At 39.9% G+C, this 14806-nt stretch overlaps 1 protein-coding gene across 2 annotated transcripts in view; it reads right to left on the bottom strand.

Annotated features, from left to right (window-relative positions):
- Positions 1-549: 549 nt before the first annotated feature.
- Positions 550-14806, bottom strand: part of XK (X-linked Kx blood group antigen, Kell and VPS13A binding protein) — a 30778-nt gene continuing 16521 nt past the window's right edge. For both annotated transcript variants that reach the window (XM_053707606.1, XM_053707607.1), the window contains one exon: positions 550-1838. In XM_053707606.1, coding sequence (XP_053563581.1) covers positions 1009-1838 — 830 coding nt within the window. In that variant the 3' untranslated portion in view covers positions 550-1008. The remainder of the gene's footprint in view (positions 1839-14806) is intronic.

Here is a 14806-nt window from a genome sequence, read left to right as displayed (position 1 = left end):
TGATGCAGTATAACTGTTAAAAGCTGACAGGAAAATATCACCTGAGCATCTCTATGTAAAAAAGGAAGATATTTTACCTCACAACTTCCTCAGCTCACCAGAGTAAGTTCTGTGTAAAAAGTTATACTCAGCTGCTGTCCAGCTGCAGGTAAAAAAAAGAAAAGAAATGAACTGCAGCCAATCAGCACCAGCAGTGCTGAGGTCATGAACTCTTTTACTGTGATCTCATGAGATTTCACTTAACTCTATTGAGATTTCATAGTAAACTTCCTTAAACTAAATAGGGTATTAACATGAGTGTTCATTAAGCTCACTCCCTTGCCTGTCCCGGGACAGACATACTGATTTGCTGTTTAAAGTCCTTTGCAATGGGGTTTAAATACTTAGGACATTTTGAGATAAAATATCTTTCTTTTTACATAGAGATGTTCAGTTTATAGTCAGCTTTTTACAGCTATGCTGCATCACTTTCAAGTGTTTCAACATTTGGGTATCATGGCCCTTTAAAGTGGAAAGATTCCTGTACATGCTCCGAAATCAAAAAAGCACTTCAGTGTATCAGTTAAACTTTATTTATAAAATTATTAATTGTAATCAGCTTATTATTGAGAAACAATAAATTATTTAAATATTACATACAGTACCTGTATTTACAAATATGACTGATTTTCTCTAAAGAAGAGTCATATTACAAATTAAACCATACTCATCCTATATCAGTATATGCTTTCAAGTGATAAAATAGTGCAGAATAAATACATTTATAGCACAATACTTAAAATATTTCCATTGCATAAGCCTCAAGGAACTTTCATCATTTCTAATTAAAACATTTTGATCTTCAGCTCAAAGTTCCATATTAAATTTAAGATTTTCTTTGACATATTTATTAAAACCACTAATGTTTCAGTTTCATCCTGTTCGGTCTGTGTGCGTTTTATGCATCAATCTTTGCTGTCAATAATGCAGCATTCTCTTGGCAGTAACTGCACAGTGACGATTCCCCTTTCAGGCATTGGAAGGTATATCTTGGTGAGTATTTTCTTTCTGTGGATCAGCAACCTTTGAGTTAATTTGATTAAAGTTATCAAAGCTACTTGACGATTTGATACCAAACATATCCCCTTTTGTTGATGCCTTTGTGGGTATACACAGGTAACACAGAAACTTGGAGCAGGCTAACAAGCCTTCAGAAATACTTGATGAAAACAGTTTCTTGCAGGGGTGACAAAACTGGTAGAAGACAAGCATAAACAGCACAGCAATGCAGTACCCAATCAGAAGCTGTAGGACCAACATAGGGGCGCAAACATACATGTAGACATCTGTTCTGAAGATATACCACAATAGTAAGAGGAAGGCATTTTCTACAAATCTTAGCATATAATACACAGCCATTCTATACCAGTTTTGGGACTTGTTGATTAAATCAGAATCATTGAGTTTAAGTTGAACAGCAGACCAGCAAAACATGTTAATTCCAGCATAAAGGAAAGTGAGGAAGCAAAGCGCAATTGTTGTGCCAACCCTCGTCAAGGTCTTTTCTAAATTTTCAGGAAAGGGAGATTTACTTTGCAAGAAAAGGATCCATGGGTATAAGAAAAAAAAGAAGAAGTTAACTAACACCACAGGCAGAGTCCATATTTGTAGAACTGAACTAAAGAGGACTAACACAATGACTCTGGTAGCTATCTCAAAACTCCTCCAGAGGAAAATGCAGAGGTAGGCCACAGGCTTAACACTTATATCATAGTCATCATACTTGATTTTAATGGCCAAGATGTTACACCGTAGTGCTCCATAGACAATGGATAGCAAAGAAATGGTCATGAATATGCCTAAAAATAAAATAAAAATATTGTTAAGCAAACAAAAAATTGAAATTAAACAAAAACATTTCTATGATTACTATTTAAGCATTATATATACAACAAAATGTAATGTGTCTGATCACTCCAAACCAAGTACTATTTGTGCTTATAATAAACTTATTGCTCACTGCTCAGTAACAGACTGATTACCATTCAGCACTACTCAGAGATCATTAGTTCAGCTACTATTCGGATATATGGATACATATTACGACTAGAGGAAACAGAAGTAAACCAGGGTTTTGATTGGCTGTAGGGTGCTGTTGTTGCTACAGAAAGATGCTGAAGATTGCTTTTCACATTATAAGCGTGTGTGACCTCTTTGGGTTGTGGTTGTACTGTTGCTTTGTTGTGCGTTTTAGTGCTTCACTCCCTGTGGTGCCAGGAGTTAAACGCTGCACCACTACATAGAAGATTAGTTGCTAAATATGGCATTGCTCTGGGACTGTAAATACTCACAAACAGGACATATTAGTAGCTGGGCTAGTATTGTGTTTAAAAAATGGCCAGGTTACCCTTGAAAAAGCTGGAAATGGTAAAACTATTGATAGGCCCAAAAACATGGAAACCAGTAGGGGTCATTAACTCTCCAGTGCAAGGAAGGTGTTTACATACACATTAATACAAATAATATTATTATTATTAATATGAATAATAATCATAATAATATAATGACTTACCACTTGAATTATGTTACATAATTCTTGGAAGAATATGAAATCATTATGTTTAAGTGTTCTTGAAATAATATTTAAATATTTTTGTTATCATTATAATTATTAGAGTTGTTTTTATAATTATACTTACTTTCAAAATAAATAAACATAAATAGATACATTTAAATATCTAAAAATAAAACAATTACCTAGTCTAACAAAATGAACAAAAATATATATACTGTATTTTCTGGTAAACCCAATATATTTGAAAGCATAGTTTTTCATTTGAACATATAGCCAATTCCTATGGCAACCTATAAAACTCTGTCTCTACCATAGCAGATTAATACCATAGAACAATGTAAATATATATATAAACACGTTTCTTGGAAAATGTTGTTTCAGCTGTCCATAATACCACACTATGCTTCAATTGTAGCAAATATTTGGAATAGCAGCACAAAGGTGTAACTTTTATCTAGTCAACAACAGATAGTTCCTTAAGTGTGTTATATTGTGTTTTTTACACCACCATAATACAAATAACTCAATACAGTCCTGACAATTTGACCAAAACAAAATATAAAAACAACTATGTCAACTTGACAGAGTTTGTAAAATATTATTGGAAACTTTTAAGATTCGTTGCCATTTTTTATTATACATAATAAGGTAATGCTTGTGTAGGGAATCTTCAATTGAAAAGCAATGCACAAACTTTCGGCTAGATTTAGAGTTTTGTCGGTAAAGACCCGCGTAGCTAATGCTGCTTTTTTTTCCCAACGCACCTTTCCAACAACGCTGGTATTTAGAGTTGTCTGAGGGGCTGCGTTAGGCTCAAAAAAGGGTGCGTTGAGCCTAACTTAGCTCCACTTCAACTCTCAATACCAGTGTTGCCTATGGTAGCGGTAAGCTGGGAAAACGTGCTTGTGCACGATATCCCCATAGGAAACAATGGGGCTGAGCTGGCTGAAAAAAAACCTAACACCTGCAAAAAAGCAGTGTTCAGCTCCTAACGCAGCCCCATTGTTTCCTATGGGGAAACACTCTCTAAGTCTGCACCTAACACCCTAACATGAATCCCGAGTCTAAACACCCCTAACCTTACACTTATTAACCCCTAATCTGCCGCCCCCGCTATTGCTGACCCCTGCATATTATTATTAACCCCTAATCTTCCGCTCCGGACACCGCCGCCACCTACGTTATCCCTATGAACCCCTAATCTGCCCCCCCAACGTCGCCGCTACCTTACCTACACTTATTAACCTCTAATCTGCCGACCGGACCTTGCTGCCACTATAATAAATGTATTAACCCCTAAACCGCCGCACTCCCACCTCGCAAACACTAGAATAAATAGTATTAACCCCTAATCTGCCCTCCCTAACATCGCCGCCACCTACCTACAATTATTAACCCCTAATCTCCTGCCCGCACCGTCGCCGCTACTATAATAAAGTTATTAACCCCTAAACATAACTCTAACCCTAACACCACACCTAACATAAATATAATTTATATTAAACAAAATAATATTCCTAAAATTAACTAAATTATTCCTATTTAAAACTAAATACTTACCTATAAAATAAACCCTAATATAGCTACAATATAATTAATAATTACATTGTAGCTATTTTAGGATTTATATTTATTTTACAGGCAACTTTGTATTTATTTTAACTAGGTACAATAGCTATTAAATAGTTAATATCTATTTAATAGCTACCTAGTTAAAATAAATACAAAATTACCTATAAAATAAATCCTAACCTAAGTTACAATTAAACCTATCACTACACTATCATTAAATTAATTAAATAAATTACCTACAATTAAATACAATTAAATAAACTATTCTATAATACAAAAACCCCCCCACTAAATTACAAAAAATAAAAAAGAATTACAAGCAGTTTAAACTAATAACACCTAATATAAGCCCCCTAATAAAATAAAAAAGCCCCCCCAAAAAAACCAATTCCCTACCCTATTCTAAAATACAAAAGTAATCAGCTCTTTTACCAGCCCTTAAAAGGGCTTTTTGCGGGGCATGCCCCAAAGTAATCAGCTCTTTTGCCTGTAATAAAAAATACAACCCCCCCAACATTAAAACCCACCACCCACATACCCCTACTCTAACCCACCCAAACCCCGCTTAAATAAACCTAACACTACCCCCCTGAAGATCTCCCTACTTTGAGTCGTCTTCACCCAGCTGGGCCGAAGTCTTCATCCGATGGGGCAGAAGAGGACATCCAGACCGGCAGACATCTTCATCCAACGGCATCTTCTATCTTCATCCATCCGGAGCGGAGCCATCTTCTTCCCAGCCGACGCGGATCCATCCTCTTCAAGCGACGCCTACTCGCCGAATGAAGGTTCCTTTAAATGACGTCATCCAAGATGGCGTCCCTCGAATTCCGATTGGCTGATAGGATTCTATCAGCCAATCGTAATTAAGGTAGGAAAAATCTGATTGGCTGATTCAATCAGCCAATCAGATTCAAGTTCAATCCGATTGGCTGATCCAATCAGCCTATCAGATTGAGCTCGCATTCTATTGGCTGTTCTGATCAGCCAATAGAATGCAAGCTCAATCTGATTGGCTAATTGGATCAGCCAATCAGATTGAACTTGAATCTGATTGGCTGATTGTATCAGCCAATCGGATTGAACTTGAATCTGATTGGCTGATTGAATCAGCCAATAAGATTTTTCCTACCTTAATTCCGATTGGCTGATAGAATCCTATCAGCCAATCGGAATTCGAGGGACGCCATCTTGGATAACGTCATTTAAAGGAACCTTCATTCGGCGAGTAGGCATCGGTTGAAGAGGATGGATCCGCATCGGCTGGGAAGAAGATGGCTCCGCTCCGGATGGATGAAGATAGATGATGCCGCTTGGATGAAGATGTCTGCCGGTCCGGATGTCCTCTTCTGCCCGGATAGGATGAAGACTTCTGCTGGTCTGGATGTCCTCTTCTGCCCCATCGGATGAAGACTTCGGCCCGGCTGGGTGAAGACGACTCAAGGTAGGGAGATCTTAAGGGGGGGAGTGTTAGGTTTATTTAAGGGGGGTTTAGGTGGGTTAGAGTAGGGGTATGTGGGTGGTGGTTTTTAATGTTGGGGGGTTGTATTTTTTTTTACAGGCAAAAGAGCTGATTACTTTGGGGCATGCTTGTAATTCTTTTTTATTTTTTGTAATTTAGTGTTTTGTTTTTTTTGTATTATAGAATAGTTTATTTAATTGTATTTAATTGTAGGTAATTTATTTAATTAATTTAATGATAGTGTAGTGTTAGGTTTAATTGTAACTTAGGTTAGGATTTATTTTACAGGTAATTTTGTATTTATTTTAACTAGGTAGCTATTAAATAGATAATAACTATTTAATAGCTATTGTACCTAGTTAAAATAAATACAAAGTTGCCTGTAAAATAAATATAAATCCTAAAATAGCTACAATGTAATTATTAATTATATTGTAGCTATATTAGGGTTTATTTTATAGGTAAGTATTTAGTTTTAAATAGGAATAATTTAGTTAATTTTAGGAATATTATTTCGTTTAATATAAATTATATTTAACTTAGGGGGGTGTTAGGGTTAGGGTTAGAGTTATGTTTAGGGGTTAATAACTTTATTATAGTAGCGGCGACTGTGCAGGTGGGAGATTAGGGGTTAATAATTGTAGGTAGGTGGCGGCGATGTTAGGGAGGGCAGATTAGGGGTTAATACTATTTATTCTAGTGTTTGCGAGGCGGGAGTGCGGCGGTTTAGGGGTTAATTCATTTATTATAGTGGCGGCGAGGTCCGGTCGGCAGATTAGGGGTTAATAAGTTTAGGTAAGGTAGCGGCAACGTAGGGGGGGCAGATTAGGGGTTAATAAATATAATATAGGGGTTGGCGATGTTAGGGGCAGCAGATTAGGGGTTTATAGGTATAACGTAGGTGGAGGCGATGTCCAGTCGGCAGATTAGGGGTTAAAGATTTTTATTAGAGTGGCGGCGATGGGGGGGGCCTCAGTTTAGGGGTACATAGGTAGTTTATGGGTGTTAGTGTACTTTAGAGCACAGTAGTTAGGAGCTTTATATTCCGGCCTTAGCCCATAAAGCTCTTAACTACTGACTTTTTTTTGCGGCTGGAGTCTTGTCGGTAGAGGGTCTACCGCTCACTTCTCCCAAGACTCCAAATACCAGTGTTAGGCAGATCCCATAGAAAAGATAGGATACGCAATTGGCGTAAGGCGATCTGCGGTAGCCTGGAATCGCGGTAGGGAAGTTAGCGGTAGACCTGTACCTGCCTGACTCTAAATACAAGCGGGCGGCCAAAAGCAGCGTTAGGACCCCTTAACGCTGCTTTTGACGGCTAACGCAGAACTCTAAATCTAGGCGAAAGTGTATTCAGTAAGATTGCTCCATTATAACTTTCTGTTTTGAAAAGGTTATTTGAACACATTCATCTTGTACTACATTTGCATTTAAAGGATATTATAGACAAAATTAAACTTTCATGATTCAGATAGAGCATGCAATTTTAAGCAACTTTCTCTTGTACACCTATTATCAATTTTTCTTCATTCTCTTGGTATCTTTATTTTAAAAAGCTAGAATGTAAAAGTTTTGAAGCCGGACGATTTTTGGTTCTGGGTAGCTCTTGCTGATTGGATTGATACATTTAGAAACCAATTAGCAAGCGTTACCCAGTTGCTGAACCAAAAATGGTCCGGCTTCTAAGCTTACATTCCAGCTTTTTAAAATAAAGATACCAAGAGAACGAAGAAAAAATTATTATAGGTGTAAATTAGAAAGTTGCTTAAAGGGACACTGAACTCAGATTTTTTATTTTGTGATTCAGATAGAGCATGCCATTTTAAGCAACTTTCTAATTTACTCCTACTATCAAATTTTCTTCATTCTCTTGGTATCTTTATTTGAAAAGCAAAATGTAAGTTCAGATGCCGGGCTAATTTTTGGTGAACAACCTGGGTTGTCCCTGCTGATGGGACAGCACCAATAAACAAGTGCTGTCCAGGGTCTGAACCTGGCTCCTTAGCTTAGATGCCTTCTTTTTCAAATAAAGATAGCAAGAGAAGGAAGAAAAATTTATAACAGGAGTAAATTAGAAAGTTGCTTAAAATTGCATGCTCTATATGCATCACAAAAGAAAAAATTTGGGTTCAGTGTCCCTTTAACCCCTTAATGACCGCAGCACTTTTCCATTTTCTGTCCGTTTGGGACCAAGGCTATTTTTACATTTCTGTGGTGTTTGTGTTTAGCTGTAATTTTCCCCTTAATCATTTACTGTACCCACACATATTATATACCGTTTTTCTCGCCATTAAATGGAATTTCTAAAGATACCATTATTTTCATCATATCTTATAATTTACTATAAAAAAAATTATAAAATATGAGGAAAAAATGGAAAAAAACACACTTTTTCTAACTTTGACCCCCAAAATCTGTTACACATCTACAACCACCAAAAAACACCCATGCTAAATAGTTTCTAAATTTTGTCCTGAGTTTAGAAATACCCAATGTTTACATGTTCTTTGCTTTTTTTGCAAGTTATAGGGCCATAAATACAAGTAGCACTTTGCTATTTCCAAACCACTTTTTTTCAAAATTAGCGCTAGTTACATTAGAACACTGATATCTTTCAGGAATCCCTAAATATCCATTGACATGTATATATTTTTTTTTAGAAGACATCCCAAAGTATTGATCTAGGCCCATTTTGGTATATTTCATGCCACCATTTCACCGCCAAATGCGATCAAATAAAAAAAATTGTTCCCTTTTTCACAATTTTTTTCACAAACTTTAGGTTTCTCACTGAAATTATTTACAAACAACTTATGCAATTATAGCATAAATGGTTGTAAATGCTTCTCTGGGATCCCCTTTGTTCATAAATAGCAGACATATATGGCTTTGGTTTTGCTTTTTACTAATTTGCTTTTTACTAATTAGAAGGCTGCTAAATGCGACTGCGCACCACACGTGTATTATGCCCAGCAGTGAAGGGGTTAATAAGGGAGCATGTAGGGAGCTTCTAGGGTTAATTTTAGCTTCAGTGTAGTGTAGTAGACAACCCCAAGTATTGATCTAGGCCCATTTTGGTATATTTCATGCCACCATTTCACCGCCAAATGCAATCAAATTAAAAAAAAACGCTAAATTTTTCACAATTTTAGGTTTCTCACTGAAATTATTTACAAACAGCTTGTGCAATTATGGCACAAATGGTTGTAAATGCTTCTCTGGGATCCCCTTTGTTCAGAAATAGCAGACATATATGACTTTGGCGTTGCTTTTTGGTAATTAGAAGGCCGCTAAGTGCTGCTGCGCATCACACGTGTATTATGGCTAGCAGTGAAGGGGTTAATTAGGTAGTTTGTAGGGAGCTTGCAGGGTTAATTTTAGCTTTAGTGTAGAGATCAGCCTCCCACCTGACACATCAGACCCCCTGATCCCTCCCAAACAGCTCCCTTCCCTCCCCCACACCACAATTGTCCCCGCCATCTTAAGTACTGGCAGAAAGTCTGCCAGTACTAAAATAAAAGTTTTTTTTTTTTTAAAAATAAAATAAATTTTTAGCATATTTACATATGCTACTTTGTAGGATCCCCCCTTAGCCCCCAACCTCCCTTATCCCCCCCAAAACAGCTCTCTAACCCCCCCCCCCTCTGACTTATTGGGGGCCATCTTGGGTACTGGCAGCTGTCTGCCAGTACCCAGTTTGCAGGAGAAATAGTTTATTTTTTATTTTTATGTTGTTTTTCTGTAGTGTAGCTTCCCCCCCCCCCCCACAGACCAATCCCCCACCCCCTAACTAATGCATTTTAATTTCAATAGTTAGTACTTTTAAAACTTTTGAGTACATAATTTTTCTGTAGTGTAGCGGCTCCCACCCGCTCCCTCCCGTGCACGCGCGCGCGTCCGTGCGCGCCCACGATCACCCCCGCCCACGATCCCGCCCCCCTCCACATCATCAGGGCCATCGATGGCCGCCACCCGCCTCCCGAACCGGCTCCCACCCACCAACTCTTGAATGGCTTAAATCATAGGCTGAAATTTGGCAGTTTAGCTCTGATTGGCATTCAATGCGAGCCCAAAAATGTAAACTATCTTGAATCAGTACGTTTTTAAATGGATATGAAACCCAGAAATTTTTGTTTCATGATTCAGATAGAGCATACAACTTTTAACAACTTTCTAATTTTATTCTATCATCAATTTTCTTTGTTCTCTTGGTATCTTTTGTTGAAACGCAGGTTTGTATGCTTAGGAGCCGGCCCATTTCTGGAGCACTATGGCAGCAGTTTTGTATGAATGTCATCCATTTGCAAGAGCACTAGATGGCAGCAATATTTCCTGCCATGAAATGCTCCAGATGCCTACCTAGGTATCTCTTCAACACAGAATATCAAGGGAATGAAGCTAATTTGATAATAGAAGTAAATTTGATACTTTTTTAAAAAAGAAATGATATGCACAGTCTGTATCACAAAAGAAAATGTTTGGGTTCTGTATCCCTTTAAGACGTGAAAACAGATGATTTCCATTCACCAATAAGAAAATGGTTGGGGAAAAAAAATACTCCAGGCAAAACAATTGAACCTACCTTCCTGAAAATGGTTTGGGCCTAATAGGAAAGAGTATTATCTTTATTTGGCTAAAATTTACAGTTTAGGAATTTGGGCCGCGATCCGATATACGTGGTAGTTTTTGGCGCAAGCGAGGGAACCCGCGCCACCCGTAATTTCACCTCGCAACTCGAGCTATCCAATATACTGCGCCGTTAGATGCTAAACTGGCGTAAGTAGGAAAAACCGGCGATCAACTAAAATGTGCGCAAATACACATTTTAGTCGTCGCAAGTACTTAGGCTACGAATCATAAAAAATAACGGCCAGTTCTAAAAGATGCGCCACGTAATTACACCATTCAAAATACATACATAAACCCATGCGCAGCAGCCATTTTCTTTAGTGTGTTTGGTTGGTTCTTGAAGCTACAGCACACTACAGCGAGTAGAGAGATTAGTGGTAAGAGCAGTGAGAGAGGAGCATTTCATTCAGTTAGTTAGGTCGGATTGTTGGATTGTTAAGCCTGTACATTTACTTACACTTTTTTTTACATATTACACACATTTTGCATACACACATATACAAAATACACAACACCTTTTTTATAACACCTCACACATTTTATTTATCTTTTACAGTGTGATAGGCTGAGTGTTTGGTTGTGATTGTGTGTGATTGACGTGGGAGTGAGTGTGAGTGTGTGAGTGTGTGTAGTTTGAGGATGACAGGGAGAGCTAGGGCGGGGGGGAGGAGGGATGGGGAGTTGCAGGGAGAGGATTATGGACAGGAGGAGCAGCAGGGTCTCCGTCAGGGAGTGAGTGGGGAGAGAGAGAGTTACAAGGGAGGATGGGAGTTGGTTTGCCCCAAGGCCAGGTACACTCAGAAGAGGGATAGAGGGTGCACATGGGGATAGAAGGGGGGAGGAGGGAGAGGATAGGGAGGAACCCACACCATGGACATCCCAGGGAGGGAGCCAGGCGGCCCAGGACGAGGAGCGCATGAGGTGCCCCAACTTTTCTTTTGCCGAAAACCTTGCGCTATTGAGGCCGTCATGGAGAACCACACTGCCCTCTTTGGCCAAGAGAAGGGCAAAGGAGTTGCCCGAAGGCGTAGAGATGCATGGCTGAAGGTCAAGAAGGCAGTCAACAGCTTGGCCCAGCAGAGGAGGAATGTGGATGGGCTCAAGAAAAGGTGGAATGACTGCAAGAGGCGGGTGAAGGAGAAAATGGGCCAAGAAGCCATGTACCAGAGGGGAACAGGCGGTGGTCCTCCCCAGGAGGTGGAATATAATGAGTGGCAGGAGATCATTCGCAGGTCCCTGAGCGTCACAGCAGTTCATGGACTTCCAGGGGCTCGTGACTCAGGGGCTGCAACATCAGCACAGCATGCTGTTGAGTAACATCCCACACACCAGTATTATATGTATTTGAGATATAACATCCTATAATGTCACACATTCATGTACACAATGAGGAGCATGGTATTTGGCCTACTAACAAAAACATCTACAATTATATTTCACATTAAAGGGACATTAAACCAAATCTTTTTATGTCATTATTCAGATAGAGAATACAGTTTTAAACAACATCCCAATTTACTTCTATTATCTAATTTGCTTCATTATTTTGTTATTCTTTGTTTATTAAATATCAATGCACATGAGTGAGCCAATCACATGAGGCATTGATGTGCAGCCACCAATCAGCATCTTCTGAGCCTATCTAGATATGCTTTTCAGGTAAGAATATCAAGAGAATGAAGCAAATTAGGTAATGGAAGTAAATTACAAAGTTGTTTAAAATTGCATGCTCTAGCTGAATCATGAAAGAATAAAAATGTGTTTAATGTCCATTTAATGCTACTTAACACATTGAAATTCATGATATGAGGTGGAATAGTTAAATACTAACATGTCTCAGAGTAACACAGGCCACAAGCCACATGTAGAGTTTTCAGTAAATGGACACTATAGCCATCACAATACTTTTAGCTCAAGAAAGCACGTTATGTGCCTACATCAGGCTAAAGGAAATTGTGTGACCATAGTGTCACTTAAAGAACACATTTTCTCCATCACTGACATGTACACAGAACTATTGTATGAAACACATACATGTATACTTTGCATATTAAAATCCCTCATATCACAAATCACAATGTGCACATGCATGTTGTGGAGTTTGACATGAGAATGAGTATAGGCCCTAGCATGTATCAATGTACATTGTATGCCCACATGGATATATATATATATGATTGTACTAATACCTCTCATCATTTGACTCCTCCACAGAACATCCTGTCACCAGGGTGCAAACGGGCATGCATCCACCGCAACCACCAGGCCAGAGAATGCCTCCACCGCAACCACCAGGCCAGAGAATGCCTCCACCGCAACCACCAGGCCAGAGAATCCATCAACAGTATGCTCCCAGGCATGAGCTGGGTTGGATTGCCTCTGTTGAGGACCCAGACGTCATGCCACCAACATTGGAAGAGGAGCCCTGGCCGGAGGTCTATTCTTTTGGTTTTGAGGGGGAGCCAAGTCATCCCCAAAGGGTAGATGTCTTTACCCCCCCCCCCCTCCCAATATCAGGCCAGTCAGGACTTTTACCAACAGGACATACAAACTGGACAGGCTGAGTGGTCGCACACCAGTCGGCAATGGGACTACCAGTCCACCCGGAGAGCTCCACCATCCGCTTCCCTTGGAAGAGCTCCAGCATATGAAGAGGAGCATATAGCTGTCATAGTTCCTCATGCAGCACCAGCTGTCATAGTTCCTCAGCAAGCACCAGCTGTCATAGTTCCTCAGCAAGCACCAGCTGTCATAGTTCCCGAGGAAGCACCAGCTGTCATAGTTCCTCAGCAAGCACCAGCTGTCAAAGTTCCCGAGGAAGCACCAGCTGTCATAGTTCCCGAGGAAGCACCAGCTGTCATAGTTCCCGAGGAAGCACCAGCTGTCATAGTTCCCAATGCAGCAGAAGCTGAGGATGTTCCAGATGCAACAGCAGCTAGAGGTGAACCTGCACCTAGAATCCCTGCTGGTCAACAGCCTGGAGATCCTCTGTATTCTGAGCTGGGCGACGAATACATTTCCCTCCAGAGGAGGCTCACAGCAAGCTGCGAGAGAATGCAGAGAGACCAACGCAGGTTTTACAGGAGCCAACAGACTTTACTCCAGCGTTCCATTGAGCTGCAACGTGACATGGCAGCATCTTTAAATGGTATAGTCCAGAACCAATCTCAGATGATGAGAGTTATTTTGGATATGCAGATGCAGACTGACAACAGATGGCGGGAACAAAACCAACTGTTGGGTGTGTTGGTGGAGCATTTCACACACCAGCAGGACACTGCCTCCAGCCTCTCATCTGTGGCCAGCACTCCTGCAGAATCCACTGAATCCACACAACCCAGGAGAACCAGGAGAGCCACTCCAGGCACCTCAGCCCCCTCATCTAAGAAGCCTAAAAAAAAAAAATATTGTTATATTTCAGCCTAAATCTTGTCCTCTGTTATTTACCATATAATTGTCATCCACATCCATGTGAGGGGTGTTTTAGTACACTAATATTTTTGAAACATATAATAAGGCCTGTGTGGAAATGGCCCAAAAAAGGTTATATCATCATGTTTATGACATATTCATGTTCTATAAACCACATCACATAGTTATTCTGAGAACTAGAAGGGTGCAACCGCACTGCACAAATATTTGGGGGATGCTAGTAAAATGCCTACTGTCGGTAGACTTTATTTATTGGCTGGAGTGCTTATGCATAAGACAATGGTTTTGAACACTATAAGTTAAAAAAAGGAATTTTAACTCGCTGCAGGATGCATTTTGATAGCACTTCCGTCTCCCCGGGGAGAAGGAAATGCTATAAAAATGCATCCTGCAGCAAGTTAAAATTCCTTTTTTAACTAATAGTGTTCCACATCACATAGTTGTGTATGAAGGGTACATATAGTGATATTCACTTTTAAGATGTAAATCAAGGTTTCTCACATCCAATAGAAATTGACCCATGTGCAGGGATAGGCACGAGCCAAGGCTGTGGCGGACATTTTCTAAGGTAAAGACCTTTAGTGAAGGACACCTTGCCTATCCCTGCACATGGGTATATATATCTAAATAATAATGTTTTACAGAAGGTGTGAACATAAGGTATAAACATCCATTTTCATTCCTCGAAATGATAGTCAATAAATCATAGTGACCAAAACATGAATTAAACTAATGATATATTTTCAGTAATTAGGGTGGTTAAGGGAATGGGGGTGGGATGTAGTAGTTTCACTTACATGCAGTGGAAATCTGCAGTATGTAATTCGATGACCAGCTGCAGCAGGGGCAGCACCATGACCATGGACCTCAGCAGCAACTATAGAATCAGCATGTGTAGACGGAACAACAGGGGATTGTAGGGCTTCCAACACCCCTTGTGCCCCATGATGCACCCTTGTGCCCAATGATGCACCCCTTGTGCCCCATGATGCACCCTTGTGCCCAATGATGCACCCCTTGTGCCCAATGATGCACCCCTTGTGGCCCATGATGCACCCTTGTGCCCAATGATGCACCCCTTGTGCCCCATGATGCACCCCTTGTGCCCAATGATGCACCCCTTGTGCCCAATGATTCCCCCCTTGTGCCCCATGATG

This window comes from Bombina bombina, chromosome 3 (assembly GCF_027579735.1).
Source record: "Bombina bombina isolate aBomBom1 chromosome 3, aBomBom1.pri, whole genome shotgun sequence".
NCBI classification, from domain to species: Eukaryota; Metazoa; Chordata; class Amphibia; order Anura; family Bombinatoridae; genus Bombina; species Bombina bombina.
Note: the sequence above shows the minus strand (reverse complement) of the source record. Positions and strands in the feature narration are given on the sequence as shown.